At 44.5% G+C, this 15,178-nt stretch overlaps 1 protein-coding gene across 1 annotated transcript in view; it reads left to right on the top strand.

The window, feature by feature from the left end:
* LOC140740438 (hydrocephalus-inducing protein-like) overlaps positions 1-15,178 on the top strand; it is a 579,330-nt gene that overhangs the window by 11,553 nt on the left and 552,599 nt on the right. The window contains exon 2 of the mRNA XM_073069569.1: positions 7,087-7,239. Within this exon, the coding sequence (XP_072925670.1) occupies positions 7,237-7,239 (3 nt within the window). The 5' untranslated portion in view covers positions 7,087-7,236. The remainder of the gene's footprint in view (positions 1-7,086; positions 7,240-15,178) is intronic.

The raw sequence follows: 15,178 nt of genomic DNA on the forward strand, positions 1-15,178 counted from the left end.
TCTTCAAAAAACTCAATCAGGCTTGTGAGGCACGATCTTCCCTTCACAAAGCCATGTTGACTATCCATGAGTAGACTGTACTTCTCCAAATGTTCGTAGATCCTATCCTTAAGAATCCTTTCCAGTAGTTTGCAGACCACTGACGTAAGTCTCACTGGTCTATAGTTCCCAGGTTTCTCCCTTATTCCCTTTATTAAACAAGGGAACTACATTTGCCATTCTCCAGTCCTTCGGCACTTCCTCTGTAGCCAAAGAGGATTCAAAGATCATGGCTAATGCTCCTGTGATCTCTTCTCACAATTCCCACAGCCTGGGGTGTATCATATCCAGCCCTGGGGATTTATCATTCTAGATGTTTTTAAGAAGATCCAGCACTTCTTCTTCCGTAATCTCCACATTGTCCAGCACACAGGCCTGCTCTATTTCGACCTCACCCTGATCAAGATCCTTTTCACTTGTGAATACTGAAGCAAAGTATTCATTTAGGACCTCCCCAACCTCCTCCGCTTCCAAGCACATGTTGCCCTCTTTATCCTTTAGTGGTCCCACCTTCTTTCTCGTCATCCTCCTGTTCTTCACATACGCATAGAACGCCTTGGGGTTCTCCTTAATCCTACATGCCAAGGCCTTCTCATGCCCCTTTCGAGCTCTCCTAAGTCCTTTCTTTAGCTCCTTCCTGGCTATCCTATATTTGTCATGAGCCCCTCCTACTTCCTGCTTCTTATATCTTACATATGCTTCCTTTTTCCTCTTGACGAGTTACCTCACGTGTTTCGTCAGCCATGGTTCCCTTTTCCTACCATTTTCTCGTTGTCTCAGTGGGAGAAACCGATCCTGAACCCAGCTCAAGTGGTCCCTAAACTTCTCCCACGTTACTTCTGTGCTTTCCCCTTTGAACATCTGTTTCCAATTTACTCTCGCTAGTTCCTGCTTCATCCCTTCTAAGTTAGCAAACAAGCCTTAATTAGCTTTTTCAACATGTTAGCCTCTATTGAAGAGTATAATATCATCATTTTAAACCAATTGCAGAATTATTGCTGACTTCTGTTTTTTTGAGCAACACCTCATCTACCGTCTGGGTAGCCTCCAGCCTGGTGGTATGAACATTGAATTCTCCAATTTCCGGTAATTCCCTCCCCCTCCCCCTCCCCCTTCCCCTATCCCAGGTCCTTCTCTGCCTCTCTCCCCTTTCAACTTTCTGCTTCTTTATCTCTACAGTTCTTTCATGCTTATCTCCTCCCCCCTTTATCTTTCCTCTGATTGGTTTTCCACCTGGCGCCTCTAGGCCCTACCCCCTCCCCTATCTCTATTACTGGGCTTCAGCCCTCTCTTCCCCCCCATTCCTGATGAAGGGTCTCGGCCCGAAACGTTGGCTACTCGTGGATGCTGCCTGACCTGCTGAGTTCTTCCAGCGTTGTGTACTATTCTTTGATCCACAGCATCTGCAGTTGTATTTTTGTGTATTTGATAGCCCTATTTCAGTGGAGTAGAAGCTGTCCTTGAGCCTGTTTGTATGTGAATTTAGGCTTTTGTATCTTGTGCTGAAAGGAACAGAGAAAGTGTAACGTCCCTGATTATATCAGCTCCTTTACTGAGGCAGTGATAAGTGTAAATCGAATTCATGGAGGCGAAGCTGCTTTCAGTGACGTGCTGAGCTATGCTCTTAACTCTGCAATTCACAAGCAATGATGCATCTAAATAGGATGGTTTCTGTGGTGAATTAATAAAAATTGCGGAGGGTCAAAAGAGACATGCCAAATTTCATTAGTTTCCTGAGGAAGTGGAGGTGCTGGTCAGCTTTCTTAGCCATGCAGTCAGTGTGATTGGAACAAGACAGACTATTGGTTATGGAGCTCTCAACCCTCTTGCTCACAGCAGCCTTGATGTAAACAGGAACGTTGCCTAAAACCGGACTTAATTAAACTTATTTTATGGTCTGGAACCAAAATTGAAATGTGCCAAATTTTTGAAGCAATCTATCTCATCATTAATGTCCTTCAGAAATCTTGTAATTCAAAGACTCAAAGTACATTTATTATCAAAGTATGTCTTCAGTGTACAACCCTGAGGTTCATCTTCTCACAGACAGCCACAAAACAGAAAACCATGGGACCTGTTCAAAGAAAAACATCAAACCCCACACTGACAGAAAAAATACATGCACAAATGGCAAAAATGAGCAAAAACACCTATAAGACATCAAACTACAAGTCTTTGAAATAGTCTGGGAACATTCAGTTTTGTTCAGTTCAATTTGTGCTGTTTTTTTTCACTGCAGTCTGCCATGATCAAAATTACATAAAATAGGAATAGGAAAGGAGTAACCAGAAATACATTGTAATGTGAACTATAGATCCACAAACCACATTGATTAAACCTTGCTCAAGACCCGAGACTCCAGCACCATCCTCTGGCAGCCTGCAGCAAGAGTGAGAGAGAGAGACTGGTTGAAGACACGCACCGTCCTCTGGGAGCAGCGAGCAAGAGGGAGAGAGGGACAACATAGATTGTCTGTGCTGAACACTTGCTCACTTCCCACTCTCATCTTCATCAATTTCAATCTTTCTCAATGCTTTAGCTGGTGAGATTGGCGAGAAATGAAGTCAATCTTGGGCTTAGCCCCATCGCCTTGCTTCATGGCCTCCAGCTGTGCACTTTGCTTGAAAGCTCACCAAACTTCCTCAGAGGCAGCAAAGTCACACCATCAAAGTGTGGGTTGCACAGTCATATTTGAAAGAAGATGAAGAAGGAGTTTCATGAACGTCGCCTTTAGTCATGCTGCTCACTGGCATCTTCAGAATTAACCTGCATGTGACTCTAGTTCCATAGTTCACCTTATAGTCATGCAGTCCACTCAGTTATACCGATAATTGCTAATAGAATAAAGACCCAAAGCTCTTCTCTGAACAACAGGGATGAACAATAAGTACACATTTTACATCTCTAAACCCAAGAACAATGTAAGCAGAACGCATCACCACAAAGACCAGTTGAGGTGAATAACATTTAAGGTAGAGACAGAGAAGCATTGGAGAGAGAAAGAAGCAGAAATATATGCAGTAAAGGTAAGATGAAGGATGTGATGGGTGCCTGAGCTGGATGTTTGTATGAGAAGTAGGAAAGGTGTAATAAATTGTTGGATTATATAACAGACTCCCCGATAGACCCCAGGACATTGAGGAATAGATACACAGGCAAATTTGAGAACAGTGTAAAGACAAAAAGGTTGCTGTCATAGGTGACTTCAACTTCCGTAATATAGAGACATATCTCCTTCTAGTGCACATGGTTTAGATGGGACAGAGTTTGTTAGGTCCGTCCAGGCAGGTGTTTTAAATCAGTATATAGATTGTCCAACAGAGGAGGGACCAAAGTGAACATGGTATTGGGTAATGAGCTTGGTATTTGGTAACAGTGGCCACAACTCATAAAGGTTTGAAATTGCTATGTATTTAATATTCTCCCACAAGTATAGATCAGGGTAAGTTACAAGATTTTTAGGCTGCAACTAGAGAGAGTTAATTGGGAGCAGTTGTTTTTGGGCAAGTCACATCTGATGTGCGGAGGATCTGTAAAGACTAACTGCAACTGCGTGAAGGTCAGGTACTGTATATTCTAGACAGAAGGAAGGACAAGGATGACAAGGTAAAAGAACCTTGTATGTCAAGAGAGTTGATGAATTTAGTCAAGAAGAAAGGCCTGACTTACTGAAAGTGTCTACATAAGTTGATAGGATGGTTAAGAAGGGAAATATGGCATGTGTGCCTTTATTAGTCGAGGCATTGAGTTTGAGAGTCGGGAAGTGTGTGATAGCTTATTGAAACTCTGGTTAGGCCACATCTGAGATACTGCATTTGATTCTGGTCACCCCATTATGTGAAGGTTAGGAAGCAAGAATCAAACAAAGCCTTGACATTTATGAAGATGCCAGAAAGAAACTCATGAAGAGACTTAGGAAAACCTCCAGGCACCATGGAAAGTTCTTAGTAAGTCAGATTAAAGAGAATCCCAGGCATTCTCGACATACACCAAGGACAAGAGAATTTCTAGAGAGCAGGTAGGACTACTCAGGGATATAGTATGCAATATGTGCTTTGAGGAGGAGGATATGGGTAAGGTACTGCATATGGTTATTTATCAAGAAGAACGACGTAGGAAAGTGAAATCAGTATGAAGGGTGCTAATATGCTGAGGCATTTTAAAATACAGAAGTAAATGGTGTCAGGTCTCTTAAAGAAAGTAAAATGAAAGCATCGCCGGTATCATGGTCCTGATCAGTTCTCCTTTAAATTTAGTTAGGTTGCGTTATGATCCGGACCATTGACTCCTTGTTCCCTTCTAATTCCGTTTCACGTGTCCCTTGAGCTTGGCCACTAAGGTAATCTACTCTCGACCCGAACCGGCAGCTTATAAGCCCCTGGCTTTAGCCGTTCAGGGTGAGGGTGTTAAGAAGCCTTAGCAAGTTGCCGTCGCTACCACGAGCCAGAGTTATCCAGCCCGCATCGGAGTGCCAGCAATTCACCTTCCTTCGCCAGAGTGGGTCCGGGCAAGGTCAAACTGCCAGGGGTGAGTTGAAGGCGGAGTCCTGGCTCGACGTTCATGCCCAGTGTCAGTGTATGTTTCTCTCGAAGAGTCCCGGCTCGGTGCCTGAGTTGAAGGCAGAGTCCTGGCTCGATGTTCATTCCCAGTGTCCGTGTATGTCTCTCTCGAAGAGTCCCGGCTCGGTGCCTGAGTTGAAGGCGGAGTCCTGGCTCGACGTTCATGCCCAGTGTCAGTGTATGTTTCTCTCGAAGAGTCCCGGCTCGGTGCCTGAGTTGAAGGCAGAGTCCTGGCTCGACGTTCATTCCCAGTGTCCGTGTATGTCTCTCTCGAAGAGTCCCGGCTCGGTGCCTGAGTTGAAGGCGGAGTCCTGGCTCGACGTTCATGCCCAGTGTCCGTGTCTATCCCTCGAAAAAATGTCCCGGCTCAGTGTCTGAGTTGAAGGCGGAGTCCTGGCTCGATGTTCATGCCCATTGTCCGTGTCTATCTCTCTCTCGAAGAGTCCCGGCTCGGTGCCTGAGTTGAAGGCAGAGTCCTGGCTCGACGTTCATTCCCAGTGTCCGTGTATGTCTCTCTCGAAGAGTCCCGGCTCGGTGCCTGAGTTGAAGGCGGAGTCCTGGCTCGACGTTCATGCCCAGTGTCAGTGTCTATCCCTCGAAGAAGAGTCCCGGCTCGGTGCCTGAGTTGAAGGCGGAGTCCTGGCTCGACGTTCATTCCCAGTGTCCGTGTCTATCCCTCGAAAAAATGTCCCGGCTCAGTGTCTGAGTTGAAGGCGGAGTCCTGGCTCGATGTTCATGCCCATTGTCCGTGTCTATCTCTCTCTCGAAGAGTCCCGGCTCGGTGCCTGAGTTGAAGGCGGAGTTCTGGCTCGACGTTCCTGTCCTGTGTTTGAGTGTCCACATTTCTGGCTGCGGCGAACCATGGTGTCCATATTCTGGCTGTGGCAATCCTGGTGTCCATGTTCTGGTTGCGGCAATTCAAGGTCCTAATCTCTAGGTCTAAGGTCCATGGTGATCCAAGTTCCCAATGTCCAAGTCCAAGGTCCGCGGCGATCCAAGTTCCCTGACTCCAAGTCCAAGGTCCGCGGCAGTCCCAGTCCCCAGGGTCCCATTCATGGCCGCGACGATCCAAGTTCCCAATATCCAAGTCCAAGGTCTGCGGCGGTCCATGTTCCCAGTTCCCAATTCCAAGGTCCACGGTGATCAAAGTCCATAGTCTCCTAGTCCGAGGTACGTGTTCCTCTTTGTCCTCCTTGATTTCCCGGTTCTCTGTGTAGCGAGTAATAAACACTATTTTATTGAACCTAAGAAAGAAGTGTTTGTGTCCTGCTTGTGGGTCCTCTCCCAGCACCCTTGCCCCTCCATGTGACAACCGGAGCTGGATGCAATATCCTCCAGTTTATTGAGTGAGGCAAGAGATGAGATTTTTGGGGTCTTGATCAATGTCTTTATTTTTCTATAGCCATAGGTGAGGTCCCAAAGGATTGGTGAGTAGTTAATGTTTTTCTATTATTCATGAAGGGAAATATGGATAATTCTGGAAGTTACAGACCAGCAAGTCTCACGTCAGAGGTACAGAATTTACTGGAGAGGACTCTTAGGGATGGGATTATGAGCAATTGAAAAATTATGGCCTAATTAACGATAGTCAGCATGGCTTTATGTTGGGAAAGTCGTGTCTTACTAACTTGGTTGACTTTTTTGAGGAGATGATTAAGGGAAGACTCCTCACAATGTTGATGTATAGTGGGTTCTTGGGGTCCAAGTTCGTGGCTCACTGAAAGTGTCTACATAGGTTGATAGGATGGTTAAAAAGGGAAATATGGCATGTGTGCCTTTATTAGTCGAGGCATTGAGTTTGAGAGTCGGAAAGTGTGTGATAGCTTATTGAAACTCCGGTTAGGCCACATCTGAGATATTGCATTTGATTCTGGTCACCCCATTATAGGAAGGATATGGAACCTTTGGGAGGGGTGCCATAGAGGCTTACCAGGATGCTGGTTGGATTATAGAACATTTGCTGTAAAGAGTGGTTGGACAAACTCTGAGTTGTTTTGTGTGGAGTGGTGGAGGCTGGGGGAGATCGGGTAGAAATTTATAAGATTATGAGAGGGATAGATTGAGTAGACATCCAGTCTTTGTCTCCGAATAAAAAAAAAGAGTTGAAATATCTATTAACAGTGGGCATACATTTAAGGTGAAAGAGGGTTAAGTTCGAAGGAGATGTGTGGGGCAAGTTTTTACACGGAGGGTGGATGCCTGGAATGTACTACGTGGGGCTGATAGTGGAGATAAATATGACAGAGGCAGATGAATATGTTGCTTTCAGGGAACTAAGGACTGACACCCCTAGATCCCTCTGTACAGCAATACTCCTCAAGATCCTGCCATTAAAAATACTGTCCTAAGTTACTTGACCTGTTTTTGCATCTTTAATTCTGTAATTGTAAGTAAAAGTAATTTTTAGTGCCTTTACTAATAATAACTTAGTGCTGACCATTCATTAACCAGACAGCAGTATTAATGCAATACTTTTCTTTTGAACTAGCAAGTCCACTTAACCTGCACAGGTGAGGGTCCAGTAGTCCAAGTCACTTGCACAGAGATTGACTGGGGGAAGATCAATGTCTTATCTGATGTCCCCAAGACCTTCAGCCTGTCTAATGAATCCCTCGTCCCAGCCAACATCACAGCCAAAATGGTAAGTAATTTACAGTAATTAAAAAGAGAAAATACTCCATAAAGTTACTAATTGCTTTACATGTGAGATTTCATGTACATCTGTCATTCCTGCAGCTTATTTTAGAAAGTGATGTTTAGTTACAAACTGTACACTTTGTGGTTTTCAACATATTCTAATTAAGACAATCTCAGTTGTCATCAAAACAACAACTGGATTTTAATTTTCTGCAGTGGATTAACCTTCTTGACCTTCTACCATTTACTGTACTTTCCAAAGAATTTATAATGCCTGTCACATCTGTTGTTTCTATTACACAGGAATGCTAATTTAGGGTGGTTCAGGACAGTTAAACAAAAGATAGTTTTAAACTATTGACGATGTTAAAGTTGGATAAGCTGGTACACCAGAACAGATACAAATCTTTCACCAAGCACTGTGGTGGGAGATGAATAACCAGGACCTTTGTTATGATTTTATGCAAATAAAAGCAGAATGGGTTCTGATGAAGAGTCCCCCATTGTGCAGAACATACCCTCTTCCCATTGCTGTCACCAGAGGAAGGACAGCAGCCAGAAGACACATGCTGAACATTTTAGAAATGGTTTCTTCCCTTCTGCCATCAGAGTTCTGAAGAGCTCTTGAACCCATGAAGACTACCTCAACATTTTTACTCTTTTTGCACTATTTATTTAATTTTTATATACGTATTTATTATAATTTATAGTTTTTAAGGTACTGTATTGCACTGTACTGCTACAGCAAAGCAACAGATGTTACAACATGTCAATGATATTAAGTCTGATTATGATATATTTTACAGCAAATACTGTGCAATTTAGAAATAAAGCTAGATAAAGTGGTGAAGAAGGCAGATGGTATTTTTGCCTTCATAGATTGACTATAGAATATAGAAGTTGGGTTATTATGTGGCAAATTTACAAAACAGTAGCAAGAGCACACTTGGTGTCTTGTATTTCTGGTTGTCAGACTGTAGGAAGGGTATGGTTGTACTGGAGAGAGAATGTGGGAGATTCACCATGATGTTGCTTCAAATGGAGGCCTTTTGTGATGGGGAGCGATTGATTCAGCTGGGTTTGCTTTCCTTGGATGAAGGAGGTTGAAGGTGCGACTTCATTTTAAAGGGGGAGGATGAACACTGCAAGTTAGGTACATATTGGTAGCAATGACACAGATAAAAAAAGGGATGAGGTCCTGAAGAGAGAATGTAGGGAGTTAGGGAGCAAGCTGAAAAGCAGGACCTCAAAGGGTCCTGGCTCTGGATTGCTGCCTGTGCCTTGACTCAGTAAGAATAGGATGAGTCGGCAGAGGAAGTGGTTCAGATTTCATACTTCTGGATCATTGAGATCTCTGCTGGGCAAGGTATGACCTGTACAAAAAATATTGGGTTACACATGAACTCAAAGGGTCTAGTATCCCTACAGACAGGTTGTTAGAGCTGTTGGGGAGGTTTTAAATAAATCAGATTGGGGATGGGAACCAATGTGATAGGGCTGAGGTATACAAGTAGGTGCAATGTATAGTGAGACTGTGAGGAAGAACAGGGCAGAATTACAATCAGTGAGATGAGTTGATGTGTAACATGGAGCGCAACATTGAAAAAGATGAGGAGTACAGGACTGAAGATGTTAATATTTGAATATACAAAAAAAGTAAATGATCATGTAGTGATATGAACATGAGAAAAGCAGATGCTGGAAATCCAAAACAACAGATGCAAACTGCTGGAGGAACTCAGCAGGCCAGGCAACATCTATGGAAAAGAGTAAACAGCTGACCTGTTATCTGAACTGGAAAGGAAGAGGAGATGTCGCAGTAAGAAGGTGGGGGAGGAGAGGAAGAACTACAAGGTGGTAGGTGATAAGTGAAATGGGAGAGCAGGAGGGGTGAAATAAAGAGCTGGGCAGTTGATTGGTGAAAGAAGTAAAGGGCTGGAGAAGGGGGAACCTGATAGGAGAGGACAGAAGACCATGGAAGAAAAGGAAGGGGAGGAGCACCAGAGGAAGTTGATAGGCAGGTAATGAGTTAAGGTGAGAGGGGGAAACAGGAATGGGGAGTAGTGAAGGTGGGGAGGGGCAATTACTGGAAGTCTGAGAAATCAATGTTCATGCCATCAGGTTGGAGGGTTCCCAGACAGAATGTCAGGTGTTGCTCCTCCACCCTGAGCGTGGCCTCATCGCGGCAATAGAGAGAGCTATGGACTGCCATGTAGGAATGGGAATGGGTGGGCGTCGGGAGATGCTGCTTTTTGTGGCAGATGGAGCAAAGGTGCTTGGTGAAGCGGTCTCCCGATCTACGCTGGATCTCACCGATATGCAGGAGGCCACACAGGGAGCACCAGATACAGTAGATGACACCAACGGACTTGTAGGTGAAGTGTTGCCTCACCTGGAAGGACTGTTGGGGCCCTGAATGGTAGTGAGGGAGGAGGTGTAGGGGCAAATGTGGCACTTGATCCACTTGCTATGATAAGTACCGGGAGGGAGATCAGTGGGGAGTGATGAGTGAACAAGGGAGTTGCATAGGGAGCAATCCCTGTGGAAAGGGGGAAGTGGGGGGAGAGAACGATGTGCTTAGTGATGGGATCCCATTGGAGATGGTGGAAGTTACGGAGAGTTGTGTGCTGGACACAGAGTCCGGTGCAATGGTAGGTGAGAACAAGAGGAACCCTACCCCTGGTATGATGGTGGGAGGATGGAGTGAGGGCAGATGTGAGCAAAATGGCTTAGATTTGGGTGAGGGCAGTATTGTTGGTGGAGGAGGGGACACACCAGTCTTTGAAAAAGGAGGACATCACAGTAGTTCTGGAATGAAAAGCCTTATCCTGAGAGCAGATGCAGTATAGACGGTGGCACTGAGAGAAGGGATGGCATTTTTACAAGTGACAGCATGGGAAGAGGTATAGTCCAGATAGCTGTGAAAGCCAGTGAGACAGAGGAATTGAGAAAAGGGAGGGAGGTGTTGGAAATGGACCAAGTAAAATTGATGGCAGGGTGGAAGTTGGAGGCAAAGTTAATGAAATCATCAATCTCAGTATGGGTGCAGGAAGCAGCACCAATGCTGTCAAATCTTGTGACGTAGTTAGAGATTAGCAGGTATGATATTGTGGGTATCATTAAGTCGCAGCTGAAAGAAGATCAAAAGATTGAAAGACGTAGAATCCTTATGAGTAAAGAAACTGCAAAGGTAAAAAGATCCTGATGGGGGTTATACACAGGCCTCCAAACAGTAGCTGGCATGTGGGGTCCAAATTACAACAGGAGGTCAAAAAGGCATGTAAAAAGGACAATGTTATGATAGTTATGGAGGAGTTAAATATGCAGGTAGAGTAGGAAAATCAGGTTGGTGCAGGATCCCAAGAGAGCAAGTGTGTAGAATGCTTACGAGATAATGGTTTTTAGAGCAGCTTCTGGATGGAGCCACTGGGGAAAAGGCTGTCCCACTTCACCTTCATAATCCCTCAAGACACACTCTAAAGAAGGATATTTTAAAGGGAAGATGATCAGCCTTGCTTGACAAGGGATGTCAAAGACAGCATAACAGCAAGAGAGAAACCATATAATATAGCAACAATTAGAGGAAGTTAGGAAGCTTTTAAAACTATCAGAAGTCAACAGAAAGCAATAATGAGAGAAAAGATGAAATATGAAGGTACGTTAGCCAATAATATAAAAGAGGATACCAAAGGTTTTCAGATATATGAGGAGTAAAAGAAATGTGAGGGTGGATATTAGACTATTGGAAAATGATGCTGAAAATGTTGTAATGGGGACAAAGAAATGGCTGATGAACTTACAAAGCACTTTGCAGCAGTCTTCAATGTTCATACTGCTAGAAGTTCAAGAGTCCCAGAGGACAGAAGTGAGGGTAGTTGCTATTACTAGGGAGAAGATACTTGGGAAGCTGAAAAATCTGAAAGTAGGTAAATCACATAGACCAGGTGGACTATACCCCAGGGTTCTGAAAGAGGTAGCTGATTAGATTGTGGAGATATTAGTGGTGATCTTACAAGAACCACTAGATTTTAGAATGGTTCTGGAGCACTGGAAAATTTCAAATATCACTCCACTCTTTAAGAGAAATAATCTGGTGGTGACATTAAGACTTGTGCCAGCAGTTCTGATAGAATTCTTCAAGTATTCCATATTTAGACTGGTACAGCTGGGATTGCATGGCTACAGCCATGGATAAGACAGTAAGCAACATTGTTTTAAAACATTTAAAAGATCTATTGCTACTTAAAGTTGAAAAATGTTGGGCAGCAGACTCTGGTTGCAAGTGCAACCCTTTAGGATAGCAGAAGAGAGGATACTGCGCTGGTTTAAAAGTTTGTCTAAGAAGAGGGGCTCTGACTTCTACTAGCGTCTATAATGCTAGCAAATGTACAGTCTCTGGGAAGTAAAATTCAAGACCTCAGAGCAAGATTGCTGTACCAGAGGGACATCAGATCATGTTGTGATTTTTGTTTCATAGAATCTTGGTTATCACCCACCATTCCAGATGCAGCGATACAGCTTTCCCTCGGGATCAATAAAGTATGTATGTCTGTCTGTCTGTCTTTCTGTCTGTCTTGCTGGCTGCCCAATTCACTGCCAAAATAGAACTGCTGTGTCTTTCAAAAGGCAGATGAGGTGGAGTATGCTTTTTGATTAACATGTTGTGGTGCACAAACATGGCAGTTCTGTCCCAGTCCTGCTCACTCGACCTGGAACATCTAGCGATCTAGTTCCGTCCATTTTATCTGTAGCAGGAGTTTTCAGCCATTATTTTGGCAACGATGTTCAGTCTGTTTTGGGCAGGCGTGAAACAGCACACCCTGATGCCTTCCCCATCACTTAGATGGCTTTAAACCCGGCCAGCCTGAAAAAGTTCCTAAATAATTATCACCAACATATCGCTTGTGGAACCAGAGGAGCCAACACACTGGAGCACTGCAATACAACTAACAAGAGCGCTCACTGTGCCACCCCACGTTCACACTTCGGGAAGTCTGATCACCTGGCTGTACTTCTACTCCCTGAGTATAGGCAGAGACTGAAGACCACAGCACCCGGAGAGAAGAACAAGAAGGTATGGACAAGGGAGGCTGAGGAGCACAAACAGGACTGTTTTGAGTCAGTGGACTCAATATTCAGGGTGTCATCTTCGAGTCTGAATAAATATGTCACAGTTGTCACTGACTTCATTAAAATTTGTGTGGATGAGTATGTGCCTTTGAGAACATACTGTATACATCCGAATTGAAACCCATGCCTGAACCAGGAGATTTGGAGTCAGCTGAGGGCTAAACCTGTGGCACGACTACACAAGAAGGTCAGGTATGTGTTATGGAAGGCTATCCTTCCTTTGCAGCTGGATCCTCAACCTTGCTGATAATCAACACGGGTGCACCTCAAGGATGCGTGCTTAGCCCAAGCTCTACGCTCTTGACTGTGTGGCTAGGTACAGCTCAAATGATATCTATAAATTTGCTGATGACAGAATTATTGTTGGCAGAATCTCAGCTGGTGATGAGAAGGTGTACAAGAGTGAGAAAGATCAACTGGTTGAGTGGTGTTGCAGCAACAACCTTGCACTCAGTGTCAGTAAGACCAAAGATTTGATTGTGGACTTCAGAAAGGGGAAGTCGAGGGAACACACACCAGTCCTCATCGAGTGATCATAGTGGAAAGGTTGAGCAATTTCAAGTTTCTGGGTGAGAAAATCTCTGAGGATCCATCCTGGGCCCATCAGTTACAAAGGAAACATGATTTCATTGGGAGTTTGAGGAGATTTGGGATGTCACCAAAGATACTTGCAAATTTCTGCGGAGAGTTTTCTAACTGGCTGCATCACCATCTGGTATGGGGGTGTGGGTGGGGGAGTCGTTTTACAGGATTGGAATGTTGTGAACCTCAGTCAGCTCCATCATGGGCACCAGCCTCCCCAGCATCCAGGACATCTTCAAGGATTGATGCCTCAACAAGGTGGCATCCATCATTAAGGACCCCTGCTCACTCAGGATGTGCCTTCTTCTCATTGCTACCAAAGGGGAGGAGGTACAAGAACCTGAAGGCACACACCCAGTGATTCAGGAAGTTTCTTCCACTCTGCCATAAGATTTCTGAATGGACATTGAACTCATGGGCACTACCTCACTACTCATTTTTCACTTTTTAGACTACTTAATTAATTATGTATTGCAACGTACTGTTGCCGTGTAACAAACTTCATGACACATGCTGGTGATATCAAACCTGATTCTGTTTCTGAAAAGAAGGGAGGGAGGCAAGAGAAAGGAAATTACAGGCCAGTTAGCTTGACTTCAGTTATTGTGAAGATGTTGGAGTTCATTATTAAGGATGCGATTTCAGTGTACTTCGAGGTGCATAATAAAATAGGCCAACGTCAGCATGGTTTCCTTAAGGGGGAATCTTGCCTGACTAATCTGGTGGAATTCTTTAAGGAAAGAACAGGCAGGATAGACAAAGGTGAGTCAATGGATGTCGTCCTCTTGAATTTTAAACAAGAGCCCACGGTATTACAGGAATGATACAAGCATGGAATATTGGCTGACTAGCAGGAGGCAGAGAGTGGGAATAAATGGGGCCTTTTCTGTTTGGCCGCCGGTGACTACTGGTGTTCTGTACTGATAGGAGTTTCAACAGTTCCTTTTCATTTTATGCACCAATGATCTGGATGACAGAATTGATGGCTTTGTGGCAGGTTCATAGACAACGTGATGGTAGGTGGAGGGACAGGTAGAGATGAGGAAGACAGATTAGGAGAATGGGCAAAGAAGTGACAGATGGAACATACTGTTGGATCATGCACTTTGGTAGAAGGAACAAAGACATAGACCATTTTATAAACAGGGAGAAAATTCAGAAATTAGTGGAGCAAAGGGACTTGGGAGTTCTCATGCAGGATTCCCTAAAGGTTAATTTGCAGGTTGAGTCGTTGGTAAGGAAGGCAAATGCAATTTTAGCATTTATTTCGAGAGGATTGGAATATAAAAGCAAAGATGTAATGCTGAGGCTTTATGAGGCATTTGCCAGACTGCGTTGGACTTTTGTGGATAGATTTGGCCTCCTTATCTATGAAATGGGGGGTGGTGGGCTGGAGATTTGTCTCTATCAAAGGAGGTGTTTATTTTCTCTACTAGCCTGCAGGTCACCCTTGGGCAAGGCGTAGCTCTTGCTTTGCCTCCTGATAAGGACTGCGTGAAGCCATGGGAGCAGCAGCTGGTGCACATCACATGTCCTGGTTATGCGACCATTGACAATCTCGAAGAGTATTGATACAGTCGACATTTAGGGCTGAAACCCTTTGGCAGGACCAAAAAAAATGCTGAGGAGTAGATTTAGAAAGGTGGGAGGAAGGGAGAGAGAAAAACAGGTGATTGGTAAAACCTGGAGGGAGAGGGATAAAGTAAAGAGCTGGGAAGTTGATAGGTGAAAGAGACAGAGGCGATATAAGAAAGAGAAACCGGGGAGGAGCACCAGAGGGAGGTGATGGGCAGGCAAGGAGATAAGGTGAAAGAGGGAAAAGGGGATGGGGAATGGTGAAGGCAGGGGGTGGGGGGGCATTATTGGAAGTTTGAGGAATTGATGTTCATGCCATCAGGTTGGAGGCTACCCAAACGGAATATAAGATGTTATTCCTCCAACATCAGTGTGGCCTCATCACGACAGTTTAGGAGGCTATGAATGGACATATCGAATGGGAAAAGGAAGTGGAATTAAAATGGGTTGCCACTGGGAGATCCTACATGTTCTGGTGGACGGAGCGTAGATGTTCAGCAAAGCGGTCTCTCAATCTACATCAGGGGGCCCCAATATGCAGGAGGCCACGTCAGGAGCACCAAACGCAGTAAATGACCCCAACAGACTCACAGGTGAAGTGTCGCCTCACCTGGAAGGACTGTTTAAGACCCTGAGTGGTAGTGAGGGAGGAGGTG

This window comes from Hemitrygon akajei, chromosome 17, assembly GCF_048418815.1.
Source record: "Hemitrygon akajei chromosome 17, sHemAka1.3, whole genome shotgun sequence".
NCBI classification, from domain to species: domain Eukaryota; kingdom Metazoa; phylum Chordata; class Chondrichthyes; order Myliobatiformes; family Dasyatidae; genus Hemitrygon; species Hemitrygon akajei.